This window comes from Falco punctatus (assembly GCF_963210335.1).
Source record: "Falco punctatus genome assembly, chromosome: Z".
In the NCBI taxonomy this organism is placed as follows: Eukaryota; Metazoa; Chordata; class Aves; order Falconiformes; family Falconidae; genus Falco; species Falco punctatus.
Window position 1 is genome coordinate 30,107,402 of NC_137586.1, and position 24,816 is coordinate 30,132,217.

Here is a 24,816-nt window from a genome sequence, read left to right on the forward strand (position 1 = left end):
GAATATCTGCTCCACTGGGGACATCCATGGGCTGCAGGGGAACAGCCTGTTTAACCATGGTCTTTCACCATGGGCTGCAACAATAATCTCTGCTGCAGTGCCTGCAGCACCCCCTCCCCCTCCTTTTTCACTGGCCTTGGTGTCTGCAAAATTGTTGTTCTCACATATTCTCACTCCTCTCTTCTGCTGCAGTTTTTTTGCACAGGTTCCCCCACCCCCCACCCCACCTCCTTTTCACATATGATATCCCAGAGGCATTACCACCAATGATAGACTTGGCCTTGGCCAGCAGTGGATCCATCTTGGAGCTGGCTGGCATTGGCTGTGTTGGAGTGGGGAGAAGCTTCTGGCATCTTCTCACAGAAGCCACCCCTGTAGCCTCTCCTACTACCAAAACCTTGCTGTGCAAACCCACTATGCATGCCACGGCTTAAGGAAGAATAAAATGCATACTGCCTGGAGACTTGTTTTCTAACCTCTAAATGCATTTTTTCCCCTCTCGCTTTTTTTCTTTCTTGCACCTTCAGAAAAAAGCACAACTTGTAGAAACTTAGCTAAGCAAATTAACACCAGTTCCGTTGTGTTGCACTGCACTTAGGTCCAGATGCATCGAGATTGCTTTTGGATGTCATAGTTGTCATAAGTATTAGAAAGAATGCTATCACAAATATTTCTGTTGGTCTAGTGCACACAGTATGCAGTAAATCACTACTTCTTTTAGCAGCCACTGTAGTAATAGTAACCACACTGAATTCCTGTACTATGCCTATGGACAGAATTTTCTAATAATCAGTTCAGATGGGAGAACTCATACAGATGGACATTCAAAATGAAAGTCGTTACTACTTAAAATGCAGTTTACTGTGAATCACTATGTACATATGACTGCTTATAAGATTTTAAATGCATCTCTCTCAGGTAAAAGTAAAAGAAAATAACCATATGCAATTGTTGAAAAACAACCTGTTAAAAGCATTTTTTACTGCTGTAATTTCTTGAAGATGAACCTTCTAAATGGCCATTGATCCAACAAAGCATGAAAATATATAGCTCCTTAACATGATACTGCGCGTCTTTCCTATTGTGCTTTTTGAGTCTATGGGATGCAAAACAACACATAATTTTTCAACAGGATTAATATAGCCTCTTTAACTACAAATTAGGAAATGCTGTATTTCATAATGTGGTGTGATCTGTTCAAGAGTCTTATATTGCAACATTACATCATCGCAGTTTGCTACAGCATCCCCACAGTTCTGCTTTACTTTCCCTATATTCTCTGTCATTCATTAATGTTGCTTGTATAAAAAAATCAAAACAAAACACCAGCATTTGTATGAATAACATGTTTTTATTGATATGTTGTTTCAAAAATACTTTACAAATATATTCTCATGTTTATACCCAGAAAGTCCTGCGAGATGGAAACACTACATTGTAGTCCTTGAAGGTAGGTTCCTGTGTACTTCAAAATGACCAACATTTCAAAGCAGGAAAGAAGGAAATGTTAAATGATAAGGAAATGAAGAAAGTCACAGGACCTTATTTCAAACTGTAAATAGTACAGTGTTCGATGTCGATATTCTTTTCGGTTTTAGCATACAATCTGGAACAAAGTGAATTCCTGAAGTAGAGAGAAATACAAAGACCAGTCCTGGATCATCCAGATCACTTCAAAATAGAAACTGCTGTGAAACAATCTTTGTGTTGTTATTGTGTAAGAAAACAATCTTTTCTATACAACTTGAAGGTGCAGTTATTAGATACATATATACCTTTTGCTCTGGAATTAAATAAAGATACACAACCTGACACTGCTATCTGCTGCTGTTGTTTTTCCTCCCCTTTATTTACTTTCTTCCTTAAAAATAATTGAAATTGCCACATGAAATTCACAATGTAAGATTTTTCCCTATAGAAAACAGAAGTCTGATACACAGATACTTTTTAGAAGACATTTGAGAGTGAAATGTGAGATCCAGACAGACATGTAGATCAATAGGAGACATTACAAATCTGTAAGCTGAATTCAGATTCAGCTTTCATACATTCTTTCAATAATTGCTGAGGAAAATGTGCCAAACTCTAGAAGACACTGAACTACAGCTGTCTGGTATTTGGATTTGCACGTTGTACAGGCTAAATTTAGGCAGGATAGATACCCAACAATCAGACACTGCATCAAAAATCTCATTACACCGCTTGTACAGGTTCGAATGATAGTATCTGTTACCATTCTGAGGCAGCGACCCACATTAAATACTCTTTTTTAATATATATTATATATTTGTGTAACAAAACAGTCTTTTATTGTGCAAACTACATTTTTATACTAGAAGTCTCTCACCTGTTGTATTAAATGCTACTGCAAATAAGGCAATAATTTTCTGATGCTAAATTCAATGGTTTCATGGCCTCAGCCATGAAGTTCATGTTACTTTTACAAGTTTCACAGTTTTAGAAGGGACTATTTTCCATAGTCTCATAAACTGTCTTTAAATAGCTGCAAATGGGTGTTGACTTGGACAAAAACCTCTGAAATTACAGCTGCTTCTTAATTACTACCAGCAGGCGTCCTTAGCTGGTGTTTTGATCAGATGTATCATGTAACTAACTTCCTGAGAGAAGGGTCAGTTTTTGTGGGGCTTTTTATTCAAACCAGCCTTCTAACAGTGTGTGGAAGGCTGAAGGCTGATTGTATCTTGCTAGAGGTATCGCTGTAGTTATAGTTTTGGTAGTAAAGTGACATATACATTTCTGAATTGACTTCAGCTCATTCAGCCTAAGGCATATATTTTGACAGAAACACGTCCTGTAAAAGCCACTATGTGCTGTTTATGGATAACATTGCCTGGAGAGACATCTCATTAAAATCTGGACTATAACTCTATAGTCTTCCTTATTTGTGAGGTACACAAGCCAAAAATATATCATATAGCTTGGACTACTGATACTTCTCAGAGCTACAGAAAAAGTGAAAGTCACACATACCGTATCATACAGTTTTATATCACACTAAACTGGGACTAATTTACAAATGTGTCCTGTTACACTTCTATAGGCATAGAGAAATCTCAGCACATTTATAAAGTATATGCAAGATGACCTTAGGTTTATGTCTCAAAATGAACTACATTAATGAGTCCATTGAGAGAAAATTGAAGTATTCAACACACACCCTGGTGAGCTAGAAGATTAACACCAAATGTTTAAACATATGGAAAATAACTGCTGAATGTTTGAAACATGGACACTACGTACTGCTCAACAATCTTTTGATGTGTTACATATATAAACATGAGGTAGATTTTCTTCAATAACCTAGAGTATTGGTAAGGATATTAACAAACAAATAAACAAAAGAAAAAAAAACAACCACCAGTGAAGCAATGTGAGCTTACTGTAAAATAGAAATAAAAATAAACAGGGAAATAGTTCTTGTTCTATAGCAAATGAACTTTCTGGAATAAAATTAAGTCTGCTGCAGTTCAAGTCTAAATGTGAGCACAGGAGGAATTTCAATTAAAAAAAAAAAAGAAAAAGAGCTGTAACCACAATGTTCCCTTCTTATGCAACTCACATACAATTACAGATAAGGACAGTTACAAACTGATTTTACACAAGCCTACTAAGAATTGAACTGGTTTCAGTCTCACTGGTTACTCAGCTTGGTGAGAATCTCAGTTCCGTTTTCAGATTACAGTATGTTCTAGGCATACCTAAAAATAGATGAAAGAATAAAATAGTTATAATAAAATACACAATTCTTTGATAGCTTACAGCACTAGCTGAACTAAGCAAACAGTAAATTCTAATGTAAATATAAATAAAAGGTATTGACCACTTTTTGATATTTAATAAGGACTTTCATAAAATTGAAAGTGTAAGCACAACACTCTGCCAATATCTGTCAGATAAGTCTCATTGGAATAAAGCTAGGAACTCTGTCCCCTGTGCTGTTACTGGATTTATTAAATTCACCATGATTTCAACTTTAAATCCAAAGTCTTTCCATATAGATTTGCAGCTGTACAGGCAAGTGTAAAATGCTACCAAATCCACTGTAGTTTATTTTACAAAGGCAGAGGCTTCCTTTTGCTCTTATGCATAGCAGCTCAGGCCATGGCCTTCAAAGAAATGAAGGGATTCCCAGTCCAGTCTTTTATTTTTACCTTACGCTATAGAATTAGTATGAAATTATTTTAAATAAGCAAAAAAATGTCCAGGAATTGCCCCTTCCCTACTATCTGTCCCTGTAGTACAGAGATAAATATTTGTACCAGGGACACTATGAAGCAGTGATGTAGAAGAGGGCGAGACTGTATGTGTTAACATAATGTCCCACCACATACAGTAACTTGCATGTCCAAGTTTAAAACCGGGATTGTATTTTAATTTTAAAAAATCTTATGAATGCCTTGGAAGTTACTTCATGTTTATAAATAAGCACTTTTCTTTTGATAAGTCTTCTCTGCTTTTGTTTTTTCAACTCTTTTAGGGTTCTGCTAATTGCTATGGGAAGGCCAGAACAGAATGAAGAATGATCAATAAACAAAAAGCCAGTAATGGAGCCTCACAGAGGAAGCCTGTTAAATAAGGTTAGTGTATTATGCCAGGATTTCACAACCAAGCACTCTAAGAATTAATGTATAAAGGACAGCAGTCTAAATTACTGAACTCAATATGGTTAATTGGCTAGCAACCATGAAATCACACAGTGACATTTTTACATTCCATTTTCAGATAGAATATTGTTTCATGTAACTTAAAGTACTTCTATATATAACACACAATTTTACCATTCCCCCCCTGCTTTCTTGCAAAAGAGTGGTATCATTCTGAAAGTGGTTTCTATATTTTATGCAAGTTAAAAACTCTTGACAAAAGCTTCTTTTGCTTGTAAATGAGTAGACTTCTACCATCTTTGAAAAGTGACTCACACTTAATGCAGTGGGTGCTGAGTTAAGTACAGAGATTTTAGGAAACCAGTAAACTTTCTTGAATTCATCACCACTAAAAGCTTTTAGATTTGAAACTGGTATTAGCCAAACTAAAAACATAAGCAAGCTAGACACTCTCCATGTCACAGGCCAGATTTGAAGAAATTATCTTTTCCAGTGCATAATTTTGTTTATAGTTATTGCCCATCTTCCACGAACAGTCTTTATTACAAAAGCATTTTTACAAATTTAATCAAAAGGACCCCATTCTAAAGCCAAAACAACTGATGTGCTGCATATTTGATGTGCAGATTAAAATTAATTAATGTTCATCAGACACAATGAATATTTTGTTTTATACAATTACTGTGGGATTGTCATATAGGTCTGAGGAAAAAAAATAGGGAACAGGAAACACATAATGAATGAAGGACGCATCTTCCAAGTGTATCTCTGGGAAAAATCAATTCCATCAGCTGTACTTGCCTATGTTTACACTAAATAAAGCATAAGAATGAGAACAGAACACAGTTAATCTGTTTTTCTCAAAAATCTTCCTTTTGGAATAACTGATGGCTCCTTCCTTCTGTTTGTTTTGATCCGTAAGTGGCAGATTTTTTCCTAAATACAGTGCTGTAGCAACATCTAATGAAGGCTCCTGCTTGGTTGGGAAGGATTGCAGCAGGTAGATTTTTTTCCTCCCCTCATGCTTAATACAGAAAGGACAGGTCCTTCATGTCAAATAGTATTATGGATTTATGTGCTTAGCAGAGTGCATCAGGGCATACTGCTGACTCCTTGAGTCACGATGATGCACATCACACAACAGGAAACAGCAAAATATTTTAAGTATACACTAGTTCAAGTAAGTAAATGTCTACTATTTTGCCACAGTACTAAACACAGCACTAAACCATTACACATCTTAAATAAAGCTTTTTGCCTTTTGCCCTTTGTCACACAGCCTAAATAGAATATTGGCTTATATTAAGTAACTACCGCTAACGCAAACCAATGATGCCATTATACCTGTAGAAATAAAATAAACTCTAAGAGGTCAGAAACTTGTTCTTCCACAGTAGGTGTGTGTTGTTTCCTGTCATACAAGATGTTACCACTCTACAGCAGTATATTTTAGTCAAAATGATTTCTTACCTGAAAAATGGATTCTTTAAATCAAGAATGTTACCAGATTTAAATCCTGTCTGGTCTACCACAGCCATAATCTGAATATCATAACTTTGTCTGCATCAGAAAGAGAAGTATAAAGAAGATGTAATGGAATTAAAACAACTATAACATCTTGTGTGAAAAAATACCAGTGTAGTTACGGTTTGAATAATAATCACTTAGTATAACAAGCGTAGGAAATATATTTGCAGTGGCATCAGTGCAAGGCCATGATTATTTAATCACCTCTAAAGAAATAAAATTTACAAGATGCTTATGCAATTTTAAGAGTTTGCATCTGAAAAACATCATAATTTTGCACTGATCGTATTCAAAAGGGAAAGGTCTTTCCCCCGCCCCCCGACAGAAAAACTATAAATTGCAACATTAGCAGGTACAGAGTATTATTTCATGATCAGAAACATCTAACTAGCGAAACAGCATTAAGTTCACTCCTTTCATAACCCTAGATTTCACCAGGAAGGATATTTCACCAGAAGAGGGTCAACTGAGCAACTGAGAGCATACCGAGACACTGAAGTTTGACCAGAGGTGGTCCTTCTGCCTGGAACAGGAACTGCAGAGTTACACAGAGGTGCCAAGTTGATCCCAAAAGCAGAGTCGCTTTGTGGTAGGACTTGTTAGCTCGGTGCTAACACGTGGTTCAAGGGCTGCTCCTTCTCAGTCTGGCAAGGTCGCTAGCTCAGGTGTCTGAGCCATGCTCCACTGTAGATACACCGTATGTACTGACATTTTTACAGCAGTGGCTGTGTGATCACCTTGTGGCATACAGTGTTTCTTTTATATACCAAAATATGAATACATTTTACATTTGAAAGAGACCTATCAACATCTGTATTATGTATTTTCTCTATGAGGAGTTTCTAAGCTGAAGATCTAGAAGTTTGACAAATCCCAAATCAAGCATTTGTTGCTGATGTGATTAAAGAGCTCTGGAAGTATTATTGGCAGTTTTGATGTCACTGGAATCACCTGACTGGTCAGTATGTTCCCCATTGGGAAAAAATAAAATAAAAATAATAGTAATAATATAAAAAAGACAAGACAATTCACCTTCCTACACTGTGCAGGCAGGCTTTGTCTTCTGTTAAAACTACACATACACATAAGCAAAGCAGGCAGCAACTTGTGTGACACAGTGACTTGAGGATTGTTTTTAAAGCAAAGTGTAGGAGTGGAGTTATCAAACATTTGACTGACAGCAGGAACAGCAGAGAGGTCTGGTGAGGAAATGTGCCCGTCCAAAAGCAGCCATCTTCATTAGCCTCAGTGGAAGGACAAACACATGAAAAGTACTATTCTTAAACAGGGGAGCACATCCATAAGGATTTTTTTTCAGAATTAAAGGATTTGGGGTCAATCGCACTCCTCCTTGTCTCTGCACAGGACTTACTGAGAGACCAGGGATGTTGGGGCTTCAGGCAACCAACCAGGCTGCTGACGAGGATATGGCGAGAGGTTATACTACAGAACAAGGTGTGGAAAATGGCTGGACATGACCTGAGAAATCTGGCTGTGTGTGGAAGACAGTGGAGTAGAAAGCTGACAAAAGCTGCAAGTAGCACTGTGAGGGAAGGCAGGATGTGACAGGTGCTTAAGGAGAAGGTATGTGAGAAGGAACATCACTGGTAACAAAAGGAACGTGGAGACCTTTTGGTGAGTGGAGTCTCACAAGGTCAACAGTGCCTACAAACTGTATCAGTGATACCATACAAATTGGCAATGGTGCCAGGAATAACAAATGTGGGTACAAACATACCGAATATTAACTGGTGTCTTTTGGGTACCTCTACCAAGAACAGCCACACTACAAAATCTGCTTGGGAAGCTTTTACACTTACCTCTTATTGGCAACAAATAAGACTTTTCCTGAGAGAGTTTCCCCCTCTTTAGCGAAGAGGGGTGTCTGAAGAAGGCAGCGGACTTGATACCAGTGAGTGAGAGGTTCTGTCGGTGCAGTGGACAACCAAACAGTTACCCTGAAACAAACAAGAAAAGCTCTCTAGACTTTCTCTCCTGTCTGCTCCTCTTGGAAACAATTTTAAGTTGTTAGATGTTTACGTATTGGAGGCCTCCGCTACTTATAATAAACTTTAAACTACCTTCAAGTAAACTGGGAGAGTGATTCTACCCTGTGGTGGGAAATCAATACATTATGCCTCGTTTTCTTTCTTTATCTGTACTGTGCCTGTCACCACCAGATCTGTGTGCCTAAGCCAATTACAGAGATTCAAAAAAGAGACTCTTCAGATTCCTGTTTTCTTTCCACACTGCCAGGACAGAGAATACTAATTTATCTCTCCTCTTACCACTCAATTTCAACAAATTACAGGAAAAGAATATTTTTCCTGAATGTGTCAATGTGATTCTTCACAATGGTGGTTTCATCCTTAAAGTTCCATCCTTAGACAACACTCCTCAAGAAGGTCCTATGCCTCATTTTCACTTGCAAGAGATACTTCAATAATATACTGAAAAAGGCTGTAGGTGCAAAGAAAGGGATAACACAGGTAAAACCATGAGTCTGATCCACTCAGATTTCAAGTGCTCAGTCAAAGAACTTCCAGAGCTGTAGAAACATGAAAGAGCTGCTGATTAAGCAAATGCCTACTCCAAAATCAAGGCATTCGCAGCAGAGGAATTCAGACAGTTCCTCTGGTTCCTTTTTTATGATTAAAAATTCTACTATCAGCTGTTAAATATAAATGCACATATGTGCATTTTCTTTTAATGGATATGCTATTCTGAAATCTTGACAATCCTCATTTCAAAGGCTAATAAAAGGCACAAACCCCACAAACAAATGGAAGTGCATTTTACTGAAGAAAAACCTCATCTAAAACTAGACCATTTTAACTGGGAAATCAACAAATCTTATCTAAGAGCAAAATACAGATAGTTGAAATCTATGTATTGACTACCTGAGCAAGTTTACATAATACTCACCTACTTAGTATACCAGATGAATGTCCCTGTTTTGCACTAAATGCCTGGTGCTGCAGTGAAAAATCTTCCCAATCCTGGTGAAATTTTTCCTATTTCCATTGTGTCAGCCCGGTACTTGCAACCTGCTCTCCTTTTTGCCCACAAATAAGACCAGCCCAACTGGGAAAATCCAGCTTATGTTCAAATGCTGCTTTACTTCCAATGTAAAATAGAGTAGTATGTAATATTAAAAAGAGTCAGTATTGTCTGGAACAGTGCGTTTTGACCATGAACAATTCCTGGATGTAGTGTACCATAGATAATGTGCACGCCAATCAGTGGGAAGCAAGATTACCACTACCTACTCATACTGCTACCACTAGGTTATCACACTTTTTGTTACCTATAGAAGGCAGCATCATTTCTTTTAACATGAAGGAATTTCATTACAATCAATGTCAGCACCAGATAAAAGTCTAACTCTAGTACACTTTATATGAAAGACGTTTTCCCCCCTGTAGTTAATATTTCATACGAAGAAGGAAAAAGTACTTACAGTGATCCTACAAATGCCACATCAAACCAAAAGGCCAGGCCATGGATTAGTCCAGACTGCATCATTTGGAAAACAAAAGGGATTTCCACCCTGCAGGAGAAAAAACAATATGCTGCCAAAGTAATTTCCAAAAAGTACTGGAAATTCCACCAGAAACCTACCTTGTAGTGATTTGTATCTTTCCATTCTTATTCAGCAGTTTATGTCTCAATTTTCCATATATTTAAAAGGATATGCTCTTTGTCTCTGTGTCAATAGAATTAACGAATGGAACTGATATAGGTGTTAGGTTTTTGTGTGCCTTATTCAATAGTAGCATCAAATATGCCACCACACAAATGTTACTGCATCATTTGTGGCAACACTGCAGACTGTTATAAATACAGGGGTTCAGCCTTTCCAGTGGAAAATTTCTCATTCCCAGTGAAGGACATGGATTTCGTTTAAAAACTATTTTGAACAGGAAAATGTTCCACAACAAATTTGACAAACAAAACTACTACTGGACGCAGAAGGAAAAACCAAGCTGCTTGAGCAAGAGCTGGAGTATTTCCAAAAGAACTATTACTGGCTATGCAGTTGAACCCAAATCTCACCCAGTCTTGCAGAACTGTATCATAAAATTAGCATTCAGCTACAAACATGTTAGTGCTGAGAACCACTGAAGGAAGTCAGTGCTAGCCAGCTGAAACTGGAAAGCAATTCTCCAGCTGTTTCCCCCTTCTCTGAGCAAATCTCTTTTAGTAGACCATGTCATTTATACAATTAGTTGTGAGTCATGTTGAAACAACAAGGGTTTAGAGTTTCAAAGGCAGTCTCTGATATTTTCACCTTATGACAGTGCCTTGCAGGGATCTGAAGTACTCCCTCAAGTTCTCCCATATGGTACATTTTATTTCACAGATGTACCGAGGAGGCTTCTCTGATGTCAGGGATGCAAGGTTGGTTTATATATATGACTTTCCAACTAAAAATTTGAAGGGGGTCTGGAGGAAGTAGAGGTACAGCTGCCTCCTGTTAGACTGGAAAATGTTTAAAAAAAAAAGATACACAAGAGTTCAGCAAGGCAGCTTGTGATGACACTATTTGACAAGGTCTTTTGGGATGTCTACACAGAAAACCAAAAATTGCCTTGTAACTAGATGTAAATGTGTCCCAACTTATAATGCTAAGAAGTAAACACTGTCTTTCAAAGTCCATTTTATCCCTTTCAGTGTGGAAATTTTGTGAATCAATCTCTAGTGCTTCACAGGCTCACAAACAGGCTTCTCTGCTAATACTGGACAAATCGTCATGCAGATAAATGCTCCAGTCCATTAGGAGTGGTGTGCTAATCATTCTAGCATGCCACCTTCCCTTCTCCCCATCCGCCACCAAAACTTCCTCTTTGTCTGAGTGCAAATGATCAATAGCCAGTTACAAAAATGAAAGTTTAAGAGTAGGTTGCTGGCATCTGCTGACCTATGCAAATCTTCTTCAGCAGCTTCCATGAAGTTCACAGTGTACTTCACTGTCCGGGCCATCAGAATTCTCACATCAAAAGTATCCTACGGGGGTTAAAAAAAAAAAAAAAAAAAAGGGGGGGAGTTTCAACTGTTATTCTGTCTTGTCAGTGTATAAACTTGTTTTCTGTTAAAAAACATGGGAAAAAAGACAAAAATCAACCTTACCAATAAACTTACTTTAGATGTTTCATCTTTTTAGGATTCCTTAGAACACTTGGATTTTGCAGTATTATCAGCATGCAATATATTTGATAGATTACCTATCAAAGACTGTTTTATTCAGCCTAGAAACAATAAAATTTGCCCAGAAATTGAACACTTGTAAAAAAGCAGTGGGTTTATTTGGTGGTGGTTTTTGTTTTGTTTTTTGGGGGGTTGTTTTGGTTTTTTTTTATAAACCACATACATTTTAATGTGCTTTTCTGTTCTGTGCAGTTGGTTAAACTGATCTAAGACAGTACAGAAATAGTTGAAAACTAAATTATGAAGTATATGAAGAAAAATTACTTAATACAGATTTGCCCTCTGGAAAAAAGTTAGGTGTAGTCAATCAGGAAATGAAAAATTCTCCCTTCGTTTTTCTTTCTTTAATTTCATCCACTAATCCTAATCTATCACTGTTCACAAGCTCTTTCATAAGTAAAGCAAACTCTTAACTTAAAGGCTTGTATCACATCCCCCAGTGAACCCATCTAGAGAACCAATATCTATCTACAGAGTAAGGGGATGCCAAGGAGATACATGATTTTTTTAAAAGAAATAACAATTTCATATGTTTTTTATTGGGCAATTTATTTTTTACTTCAAGGCCCGAAGAATCACGACTGAGAAATCGAAGCCAAACACGTACTTCATACAGGACACAAGCATGTATGCCCCACAGATTACTCCATTCTCTAACTGAAAGCCCAAGAGCCAGCACTGAGAATGGCTATGCTATAGTCACAGATAGGGCTGAAATGCCTGAAAACAAATGAGAGGTTTCTCTTATGAAGTACCAAAAGCAGTCAAGTGCACAAGGTAACATCAGTAGTGTGATGGTCTTTCCAGATTTCTGGACAGGTTTTAGGGTCTCCATGCAACAGCAGCTACACTGGTATCACTACTTACACTAGTTAGCCTAAGGCTAGCAAAGATTTCTTGAATTGAAATTTCTGAGAGAGAACCTTATCGTTACACCTACAGTGAAGCATTATACTGGGGCAGAAGGTGCAGAGTGGGGATTGTTTAGTTTTTTTTCCCCAGAGAGGTGAGAAGGATTTCTCCTGCATTCTTTCTAAATAGATACCACCTGGACTTTTACTAAAAAGGAAGAAGGAGAACTGCAGGTGCTAGGTCCAAGTTATGAATAAAATAAGGATATTTACATATAAGAAAGGTGGTTTCATAATACAGAAAAGTGTTTGCTCGGCTGCTTCCTCTTTTCCTGTAACTTGTGGATTGGAGATGGGAAGGGAAAAATCAAGGTCGTGTTTAAGAGACTGGAAACACTGAGGGAAGCTAGTTGCATGTTAGGAAGACAGTTGTTCACATGCTGTGGCTTCCTAATGCGTGCATACTTCTGGGCATCTGTTATTCATAGCAAAACCAGAATATTACCTGTAGTAGTTAACCTTTGACAGCAGTTCTGTTCACACACCTACAGTTCCTTCCTTTACTCAACAGCCCCAGAGCTCTGTTAAACAAGGTGACTACTGTACCTGTAGAATTTTGTGAAGGGGATGAGATAGGGAGGAAAAACCACAAAAAATAACTCCCAGGCATACAAACCTACCACGATAGGTTGTCTGAAATACTCATCCACAGCCACACTGCGCAGACTGGACAGGTTGACCCCATAAAAGCATTCCTGGTACCTAGAAACAGTAACACATAAAATGTTTAGGGAAAAATGTTCCAACCAGACCCAGGCACAATAACGGTAATTGGCAGGTGAAGTGTGCCTTTGGACCTCTTTCCTTTTCCCCTGTCTGCCAAGAAGCCGGATTGCAGCCCTCCTTAGTTTACTTTACCCTCCCCACAGATCCCCTATACAGCACTGAGGTGATGTGATCCTCTCAAATGGACATATGGAGACATCCCATGCTATGCTTCTGAAAGAATCCACCCAGCAAGCAGAGAACGAGGCACTCTTAAACTACCTGTGTAGTCTCAGGCTATTCCAGAATTGGGGGTGGATGTTCTATAAATCAACACAGCGATGAGGACACCTGTATTACAGTTCTGTTCCTTTTTATTGACATTAAAGAGGAAAATAAAGCTGATCCTATACCAACAGAATGGGAGGAAAAGAGTATTTTCATCTTAAGAATTTATACAAATGTGCATTTAATGTATATTCTATTTCCAGTATGAAATTTGGAATGGAAATACACATACTTGCAGTAGTCTTTCTGCTGTGTGTAACTCTCTTATCAAGTCACTGAGAAGTTTATTTCCAGATAACAAACAAAAGGGGATTGAAAGGGGAATGCGCAAGGATGCTCAGCTCCCTATGCTGGAAGAGTCATCTAGATATAAAACCTTCAGTGTCTTCAGAAGCAGTTAAAAATGGAAACTTTAAATGTTTGTCCTCATTGTTACAACGTTGTACAACTCCCATCGTAACTTTTTTCAAAGTGGATGAGTTGCTCTGAACTAATCTGGCAATATACCTTTAATACTGATAAATTCTGCATTACAGTTCTGTGCTAATTGCATTAAGGGAAGATGCCCAGATGATTGTATACCTTAGAGATATCTGAGAAGATATCTTTAAGGAAAGAACTCAAATAAGCACAACAGAGGAAATCAGCTGACACCAATAACTGCAAGTGATCTTTTACCCTTTTCCATATGTTTGCTGTACAGTATAATTGAGTTGCTTATTTATCCCTGATGAGAAACACAGACAAAATGCACACTATTTTTAACCACCTGCTTTATATTTATACTTTATATCTTTATATCTTTGAAAGGTTTTCACCAACAAAGACAGCAGTCTGCTTTTCTATGGTAGACTATACATTATCATACTTCTAGAAACGATTACTGGTAAATAAAAATTAATATGCAACTCTGAAGCACAACAATAAGCCAAAATATAGGCCTGAAGAGAAACAAAACATACTTACACAGTTTCATAATTATTATTATTTTACAGGTCCAAGACAATGATTCTAAATGTATGAGAAACATGTAGCCTTTCTTTTGTGTAGTAAACAGGCTACTCCAAGTACCTCATCTAATTTTAGAACACACAGCATGACTTTTGCATAGCATTTTGAAGGGTTTTTTAAATCATGGTGCCTTTACCAGATGAAAGTTCAAATTGAAAATCTGTATATTTCTTTCAGTCTTCTGCTCAAGTACTGTCACCTAACTGGATCCAAACCTGTATCCAGTCTCTAAGATACAGGATATAGATTTAGCTAAACAGGAAAGAATTTATTACACACAAAACACATCTTGTGTTTCAGTAACAAAGCTGGACAAGGAATGAAAGCTGTTTCTTGAGGCCTGGAATTTGAAGCTTAGCAAATCACAGGCTGTCACCAACTAGTACCTGACAGTTTGCTTCAAGTGTCCAAGAAAGCCCTGAGAAACTGCTTTGTCTGAAACAGGACTTTTATAGCTCTGGATCTATCAGGATATCCAGACCTTTTAATATTAAGAACATGAACGTCCTACAGTGCTGCAGAAACAGAACTACTACACACTTACTCAGAACATTTTGATTCCACATTTGGTTGAAAACATTAGAAGCACTAATTTGTTGCTCTTGAGAGCACTCACTAACCTCAACAGTATTTAATCCTCTTGTACAATTAACATCTTGGGCATACATCCATACAAAAACTACTTTGAACACAAAACCTGTTTTGTCTAGGAATAATCAAATAGAACCTGATACACAAAGAATATCATCAGTGGTAACTGTGACATTTCTGTGGTTATTTTGGTTGAAACATTCTCATAAAAACATCAGAAGTAGGTAATAAAAAGATCTGTCAAAAAAGGGAGACATCGTTTTGCAAAGATGGGCGGGGGAAAGACTACAGTGTGTTGTAATTTACATACCAACCTGATCACTATCATAATTACAAAGTATTACTACAGTCTGTGATAATAATGTCAGTGACAAAAACATTCTTGGTGCAAAGCAAAACTAGTTAGTAAAGCAGGCTTGAAAAATCTGGTTTTCCCCTTTACGCAATTCTCTGAAACCCTTGCAGTGGTTGACAGATAATTCAGGTTATTAAATGTATGTATGTAGAATATGTGGAATCAAATCATGCCAGCTAGATACAGATGAAGTTCTCTCCTTTTTTTTTTTTTTAATTTTATTTTTATTTTAAATTCAGATGGTGCATTTGTGTTAACAAACTATAAGAAACTAATCTAGCTGGACTATTCAGTCCCAGCTGTACAATTCTTAAACAATAAAAGGCTGCAGATCTTTTCCCACCACCAAAAACATTACCATATACATCAGTTTTGATGGAGATAAACGCACATACTGTGCCTACCCCACAGATATTCCACAGAGGTCTTACATTTATTACAAATGAAGGTGAAGCATCCAAAGCAGTCTGAAATGAAATGCTTTCATATTTGCAGTAACATCCAGTCCTGTATAGACCTGGGAAAAAAAGCTATAATTCTGCTTCATACTACTAAGTATTTATATATTTTCTTCACTAAGTGAGGAAGAATCTGCATCATGGTACAACATTGTGCTTCAGTCTTGTAATTTATAGTTTAATATATACCATCGACCTGTTATGTATATAAGCAAAAATAACAGGATCTTTGGGAAGAGGGACCAGAATGACAGTTGAGATGTGAAAACTTCTCAGAAATTACTTCTGCCTTCTTTTTTCAGTCTCTTAACACAAAAAATACTGTTGCAATTTTTGAAATTGTAAATATACAATGTAAACATTTCATAATCAGCTCAACCTGCACAGTGAGCCAGCAAAGAATTCATCACTTTTCACATTTCACTCCTTTATTCACTATAGAAATACTAAGATTTTGACATATCTCTACTTCAGAGACAGCCAGAAGAAAACTTCTAAGTATAAGCAGTTACACCGTAACCTGGGCATGAAAGCAAATGTTGTCTTTAATCAAAGAAACCAACAAATAGGTCTGATGAAGACCACTTAACATTCACATTCCACATTGCAAGCTGTAAGAACAGTCGAAAGACTGCATTTATAAACTTCCTGAAGATTAAGAACAGTTAACCATGGAGTTCCACAGTACCATTTATCCAAAACCTTTAAATAATATTTTATAAATGGCTAATATATAAAGTAACTGAGCTGTATCAAATGAAGGACTGAATGTATTTCAAAATAAACCTGCCCTTTGCTGAAATGGAATAATCTGAATTTCTCCTGATTAGAATATCACTGTATAGATATCCTATATAGAGCACCGCAGCAGCTCAATAGTAGCAGTAGGACACTTCGAGGCAAAAGGAATGCAACCTCTAGTTAAAGCTGCGTGAAAAATTTAGGTGGACAGAAAGTAACTACCAAATTGGAAATTGTTCAGGACATAGGAATTAATGCTTACTCTCTCTGAAGATTGCCAAGGAATCTTTCCTGTGCTCATACACCTGGCACTTCAGGCAATATGATGATCACCATACACAGCATACTACCCTTTGGTGTAGCAAAGGAAAACTAGCACCTGATTCACAGTCAACTATTTTTTTCACAATGGATGCTCCATGGAGTCAATTTCTTTTGAAATTGACAGCTCCAGCACTTCCTGAGAGATCCTTCAGACTTGTACAGTAAGCAGTATGACTGTAGGCTAGAGCAGAATTGAACATGGAAAACATAAAAACATTATCTTCCAGTGTTGACAGATAGGTTATGCTGAATCAAAGAACTAATTTAATTTTTAACCTCTACTGAATCTTTGATAAAAATAAACTAACATAAATAATCATTACCAAAAATTGGCTCTGGAGTAGTGTTCCACGTACAGCTGCTCATCAGAAAAAGGAGCCAAATGAATGTCACTGTATGTTGGGAACATCATTCCTAGTAAACAAAAGACAATATAAAGTCGAAAGGCAAGTATTCAAGAAGTGTTTGAACAATGTTCTTAAATACATGGTTTAGTGTTAAGGTTGTCCTGTGTGGAGTAAGCAGCTGGACGTGACGATCCTCGTGAACCCCTTCCAACTCAGGATATTCTGTGATTCTATAGTCCCATAGAAATCCCTACAGGGATTCTTCACCAGCAAGAAACCACCAGTTCAGAAGCAGCAGTTGCCATACACTTGAGATATCTTCGCATTTAGTTTCATTAATATATGGGTTACTGAAATGTTAATATGCTAAACCAGTAAAAACCCCAACCCAGAACAACTTACAGAAGAAACCAGAATACTTAATAAAGTCCTAGTAATTTCATGGTCCCATATCAAATATCCAAATTATTTAGCTTTCTTCAAATGAAGCAAAATGCTAGCTATTAAATACGTCCTCAGCACTCTCCAGTGGAATTACAGCACCTTCTCTGCTTATAGCTAACCTAATAAATACAACATTTGTGAGAAGGATTTGCATTAAAGCTCAGACTTCATCTTGAATTAAACTGCTGGGTATGGTTTTGGTCAAATAAGAAGTTATATGAACTTCACTCTTAAGAATTTTATTCGGAAACTCATAGCACTTCAGAGTAAATACTGAGAAGTTTACAAACAGAAAAATGTTATTATACCTTTTTTTTTTTAACAGATGCTGAAGTTGAGAAACAAGTGTTTTATTTGCATGAAGTGGCAAATCAGTGACTGAGCAGGGAATGAAATCCTGTTCTACACTAGTTTGCAAGAATGCATTTTCATTAGGATGTTGCGCTCTAATGGCTTAGGAAACCACAGGAATTACCTGCTATGGACAGTGCATCGGACCACCTAGCAGCTTAAAAGAAAGCTCTTGTATTCCATTATGCACGTGTCAATGGAAGCAGGAAACAAGGCCTGGTCATTTTGAACTACACTAAAGTGTACTTCACCCATTTTTAATCTGGTATAAAACACAATGCATAGTTGAAGGTGAGGATAGGTAGAGCAGGGGAGGGGAAAGGAAACAGCTTTCCTTTTGTAAGTGCGTCATGTAGGAAGAGTTCACAGGAATTTAAATCAAGAACAACACCCACTCACAAAACACACAAGCTTTTTAAAACTGGCTGTGGGGAGAATATTAGCAAGTTTGCAGAGAATTTGGGACAGAAAGTTTCCAAAGCTAACTGGTACAAAATATTAGCAGCTAACTCAAAATGTCACAATCTCAGCTTACTTCTTAGACAATCGTTAAGTTTAATAATCACCACATAAGGGGATTCATCCCCACTATACAAGTGAGCAATCAGAAAGTTAGGCACATAGTTTAAAAACACTCATTTAAAACTCAAAATGAGCTGCCTACTGACCATTTTTCAGAAGCCCTCCGCTGAAACTGGGCCCTAAGAACCTAAACAGGAGACTCAGGATCAGTGGCTGACAAGAAAAATACTGCCCAAACATGCTTTGCAAGTTTGAAACAGATCAACGGCAAAGTCATTAGCTACCTGCATTAAGGCACAGATTCAGTCCATTCAGAAACTTCCATGCTGAGTAATTTTACTTGAGAAAGGTCTCTTTTAAAGAAGCCTTTCAAAGAGAGACTTCATTTAATTTTCAGCAGTTCATGTAGAAAGATTTATCATTTAGCAATTGGATGCTCAGATTTGCCTCTCAAGGAAGATTCCCATGAGGCCCTGGAACTTACTGATTCTCTTCAAAACTCCAAACACAGGAGGGATGAAATACAGAGCATTGAACACTGTGAATCTCTCACATGTCACTCAAAGGGAACATGCAAGTATCAGGATAAGATATTTGGGAGAAGCACTATGAAAGTACGTCAAAACAATTTGAACTTCACAGTTTTCCCAAAGGCAATATATTACAGGTTTTCCATGAAAAAAGCTCATCCTATTTGACTGTTCTGCTCTTGCCTGCATTTCACTGTCTGGCAGTTGAGGCTAGTGTGTCATCATCTATTGTGATATGTTGCAACAGAGATGCATAGTGTATACAGCAGCAAGTTAAGATTAAAACACAAGCAGAACTCAGCAGTGCAACAGCAACATAATCAAAAGCTATTTCCACCGTGAAAGAGCAAGAGGTCGCAGCATATAGTACAGCAGCAGTGGTGGCTGCATCATTATGCAAATTCCCCTCCCCCCCCTAGATGTTGGTAGTAAAGCTAGAACGAGGGTATAGAACCAGACAATCCTGGCCCAGTTCAAGTCTTTTTCTTTCAGAAGATTTTTATCTTCCTTCTCTATGCAGCGGGTAACTGTGGTGACACACTCACCATTTGATTTCAACCATTTTTTGGAATGGAGGTAACTTTCCAGCATCCTTTCATTGAACAGCATATAACCCATCGGTTCAGAAATTACCACATCCACAATCTCAGGCAGGGAGATCTCCTCAATTTTTCCAGACAGAACTGTGATCTTGTCAGAAAGGTTGTTGCTTCTCACCAACAGCTGGAGGAAAAAACCCAAAAGTACACAGAGAGTGTTGACTCCTTTGATTAGCAGAATTTATATCAGACATTTTTAATTAGCATTAAACTCCCTATAGTGTAAAACAACTACCTCAGTCTGTTAATATAAATTAAAATATAAAGGTAAAATTTTTCCTTGCTACACGAAAATTTCTAAAGGCTAAGGCTCACTGGAGCAAACTCAGAGGATTGTATTGTGTGGGATCAGCAAGTGACAGTACAAGTACTGTTGTTCTGCAAGAGATCATTGTAATCAATATCCACAGGAACAAATATCTACCGGGAAAAGGGGGTAGTTTAATTCAATACAGATTACAAAGAAAGGGTCATCATAATTGTCCACGTTTTTAAAATACTGTTCTTGAGTGAGTTACATACTCATGACAGAATGAAGAAACACAAAGAGCTGAAGTTTTCAGTGAGTAATTTCTAAGCATAAATGGAGCACAGCACTATAGTCACGTAAACACATTCACATGGTCCACTATTCAGAGCCATAATACTGGAGATTTATCCACTTTTTTTGTGCATAGTGAACCTCGGAGCAGAACATCTAACGAACAGAAGAAACAGACCTAAAATTTTATGTTTGATACAGCTAGTTATGAAGGAAAATAACAGCTTTTTCAAAGCCTTTATATATCTACACATGTGTGTGCTATTTAGCTGCACTGTACTCAGACATATGGGGAAGTATCTAAACCTATGTTCAAATAACGAGTAGAATCTCAGTTCTTCTGTTACACGCTCACAAAGAAACAATTATTTCCCACTAATCTAAGGTCTCTGCTGGGATATTCTATCAAATGAAGGATGCTTTGCAACAGCACAGTAGGAGATTTGTATTGATGTCCAGAGATACCAGGAAAATCCAGTAAATAATAGAAAACACTCCCTCACAGATGTACTTGCATTGGTATAATTATAAGATCAATAGAAGAGCATAATTACTTCCACAAACCTTTTCCAAAACATACTGGGCCTCAGGCAACAGTGATGAAACCTATGACTCATTCTAACTAGAGAGACTAATGTTGTTATTAGCTAATTCACTGAAATGTGAATATGCTAAAGCAGTTAGTAAGAAACCCAACCCGAACAACCTATAGAACAGGTCAGAACACTTCATAAAGTTCTAAAGATTTCATGGTCCTATATCAAATACTTGAACTATTTAGTTTTCATCAAATGAAGTGAAAAGCTAGCTATTTTTCCAGTAGAATCATAGCACCTTTGCTTATAGCTAGCCTTATAAATATAACATCTGTGTGAAGGATTTGCATCAAAGCTTGAATCAGTGATACAATTAATGATTTTCAGTCACAACCTGCCTACATAAATGGCATGCTAATATGATGATAAAACTACTAAATAAAACAAAAATCATTGTACACCAACACGCTACCAATTAGGTAAATAACATTTCTGCTACTTTGACTGATGAGTGTTTATAACCAGTTCTAAGAACAGGTTGACAGATTTTTTGGAAGTTCTTTAGACCAGAGACTATGTGAGCAGACACATGATGTGATTTCATTTTGGAAATGAAATTACCATTTTGTTCACAGGTGAATTGTGAATCTAAAAATAACTAACATTCAAATAAAAGCTCAGCAGCAGCATGGATGCACAAAGGCAGAAGCCTAAATCATTTCAGACCCTCACAGACTGCGCCAGATAATTCACATGGTTGGCTAGAGGGCAGCAGAATGCTACAATATCTCTATCACATGAAGTGGAAATGCTTATATTATGAAAATCTTTTACTGAAAATTTTTACTTTTTTTTTTTTACTGCTTTATTATTTTTTTTTTACTGGAAGTAGTAGCATGGAGACAAATAGAAAAGGCTTTTTTCATTGTTATTCCATGTTATTGTTATTATTACACAACAACAACAACAAAAATAACAATGTTTATTTGCTTTCCTACCCCTAGATTCAGCAAAAACCAAAGAAAATTCAAAGAAACACTGTCAGTACTAATCCTGTTGTTCAGAGTGTAGCTATGAGTTGGGAAAGCTAATGTTCCCTGTGCTTTTGGCCATCTTGACACAGACAGCAACTGTGCTCCTAAAAGGAATTTAGCTGATGTTAGGTTTTGGCCACAGAGTCTCAGGGAACAGACACCTCTGCTTATTGACACAAGATTCTTCTCAGTGTCACTCCAATATGCTCATACTGTGGCCTGAAAAAGCAATTCTGCACCGGCCAAAATCTCAGTCTGTGTACCAGGACTGTCAGGAAGCCAAAGAATGTCAATTTAAGCATTCATATTTACATGCATATCTGAGACAGACTAGATCAAGAGATTGATTTATTTCAGGGAGAAGATCATTTGTCCTATGTCAGCCTTTTTTTTTTTTTTTTTTTTTTTTTTTTTTGGTGATTTTTACAGCTGTTTAAGAGTTCATAAGCAGTTCCTGTCTAGCTGGATTAGTGGCAATGAAAAGCTAGTTTTGAAAGTGTTAAACATTTAATTTTTAAAAAATTATTTTTTAAACACAAAGATGTTTTTCTGAAACTGAAATTTACCATGCATTGATGAACTCTGATTAGTGGCTTATTATCACATAACAGAAGCAAAAATCAAATGACTGACATTAAAGATTGGAGAGCTACAGCCTCTCACAAATCGCATACATCTGTTTTGTACAAGAGGAAGATTCTACAGAAGTGAAACAAAAAGGTACAACAGCTACAGAACCTAAGTGTATTATATCAAATGCGCATACAATATTGTTAACTTCTGCTTCCATGCAGTACTAGTCTAAAACACAGATTTAAAAATAAATAAATAAGTGAAGCACTTTGAGGATGCTAAAAGCTATGAACTTAACTCTTTGTCCTAGTGACTTCCATCTTGTTTGAACTTACTTTATTTTTGATAGGATTATTATGTTAATTCACCCTCTGCAGTACATTAATGAATTGAGGGTTTTAAACACAGGAAGTTATTTCTGCCATCAGCAATACAACTTTCCTGCTCAGGCAGGAATATTGGCCATGTCATTTAAAAGATTTCCTTTAAAAAATTTCTTTATCTCTTTCACTGAAACACTCAACCCATACCTTCATTTTGACAGCTTACTGGTTTTACTAATCTAAATTGAAGCTTCTTTTTTAAATATTAGCAAATTTTGTGCCTTTTTAAACAAATACTATTGGCAAATGAAGAACAAGCAGCTAACAGTGATGGCAGCAGAGTTTGTTGACTCAGTGCCTTTGGGAATCAATAGCAAATCTGTGGAAAAAGAGAACAAGTATCTGAGTGGGTGTGTTGACAATGCTTTCACCTCCCACACAGTATTTCAGAAATTCCTGCCATCACCAAGTTATGGTCAGCACAATGTGTTTGAACAAAAGGAGTGAAGCAGCTTCAATATTTCATCGTTTTAGTGAAGGAAAAAAAGATCCAGGGAAAAAAATTTCACCCAGTGTGTTATCATTTTGTCAACTGATGGAGAAGAATGCGTTGTTTTCAACATACATGCTCTCGTGATTCTCCCAGACTTCAGAACACTTTGAAAGCAGGCCAAGATTACAGTGATGGAGGATAAAACTGATATCTTGAACCAAAATACAAGCAGTTAAAATTGTATCTGGTGTATGCACTCACTTCAAACGAGTTGCATCCACCAAATGCGGCCATGTTTGTGTTCTGGCTATTTTTTCCTTTACCTTTTCTCATGCAGCATTCATTAAAATTAAATGCCTAAAAGTTTTTGGTAAAATAGTAAGGATTTGTTCAACAAAAAAAACAATCAAAACTGATCTCTGTAATACATAAAGCTAATGAGAAACTTCTCACATACATCTCTCCTCATGAAAGGGCCAGTTTTGTATCCAGATACAGCAGATTTCTCACCCAATAAAACAGACTGAAAAAGAGGCCCAAGTGTTCCATAAGCCCAATAATCGATGTCATGTATCATACAAAGCTATGAATTCAGTCCTTTTCCATATGACTTCCCCCAGAATTATCATGAAACACTACAATATAAATATCATAACATGTTTTACATTTTGATACCAGGATCCATCCCTACTCATAATCAAGTCTGTTTTCTCCGGAGACCAAACAAAACTGTAAAATTCCTCATGGAACAAAACCCTCTGAATCTGATTCCCAAAGTTGGCAAACAGATTAATCTGTGCAAGCACTGCTGTAGGAACCCTGCCAAAATAGTAAAGAGCATGACAGCATCTTGAATAGTGAAACACAAATACTCCAGTAGCTTTTATCTAATTGTGGAACTACACACTTTTTAGAGAGGCTTAAGAACTATGTGTTTGAAAGTTCTGCTGTAATTAAACTTATTAATGTACTGAACACTGGGGGATACAGAGAAAACAGAATAACATCTTCCCACTACATAGAAGACTGAGGACTCGTGCAGGTGACAACATATATATGTGTTAACAATGTGCCTTTGTGCAATGCTTCAAAAAAACCCCAACAGAAATACAATGTTTTGACATATACATTCTCTTGCATTTTTCAAAAGTAAATAGCAAGACTGACAGATGGCCCACCAAGACCCTAAGCAAAAATGTAATTGGCTGCAATTATCAATAGTTACAGATATAAGTACAGTTATGCAGGTGCAAAAGAAAGTCAAATTAGTAGAGTTAATCTATGAGGAAGCTTCATACAACTCCACCTGCTCCAATTTTGCGCATCAGCACTGCTGCATTTATCCAAGATCATAAGTAATTTTTCTGACCTTGCCTAACAGAAGATCTCGGGAGGAATCATCACACATCAGAGCTTACAATATAAGGCTTGGTCCACCCTTTAGAGTTCACCTGAACTGCCAAACCTTTAAAATACAGATGTAAACAAACTAAGTGTATGAATGAGGTATATTCTACACTAGTTCCAAAAAATACAAGGAATCATAGAATTGTTCGGGTTGGAAGAGCTCTTTACAGACCTCTTCCAGGGATATTATTCCACTAGGCCAGGTTGCTTAAAGTCCTGTCCAACTGAACCTTGCACACTTCCAGGAATGGGGCAGCCACAACTTCTCCAGGCAACCTGTTCCAGTGTTTTACCACCCTCATAGTAAAAAAGATTCTTTCTTACATCTAGTCTGAATCTACCCTCCTTTAGTTTTTAGTGTACATTAACAGC

The 24,816-nt window shown here is 37.1% G+C and overlaps 1 protein-coding gene across 2 annotated transcripts in view; it reads right to left on the bottom strand.

The window, feature by feature from the left end:
* Positions 1-1,331: 1,331 nt before the first annotated feature.
* LOC308056535 (histone-arginine methyltransferase CARM1-like) overlaps positions 1,332-24,816 on the bottom strand; it is an 81,894-nt gene continuing 58,409 nt past the window's right edge. Inside the window, exons 6-13 of one of the 2 annotated variants that reach the window (XM_080372092.1) lie at positions 19,484-19,661; positions 17,068-17,158; positions 12,892-12,973; positions 11,074-11,159; positions 9,613-9,702; positions 7,973-8,110; positions 6,096-6,185; positions 1,332-3,719 (exon numbers count right to left, since the gene is read on the bottom strand). In XM_080372092.1, the coding sequence (XP_080228218.1) occupies positions 3,710-3,719; positions 6,096-6,185; positions 7,973-8,110; positions 9,613-9,702; positions 11,074-11,159; positions 12,892-12,973; positions 17,068-17,158; positions 19,484-19,661 (765 nt within the window). In that variant the 3' untranslated portion in view covers positions 1,332-3,709. Of the gene's footprint in view, positions 6,186-7,972; positions 8,111-9,612; positions 9,703-11,073; positions 11,160-12,891; positions 12,974-17,067; positions 17,159-19,483; positions 19,662-24,816 lie in introns of both variants that reach the window. The other variant, XM_080372093.1, reaches the window with a different exon arrangement.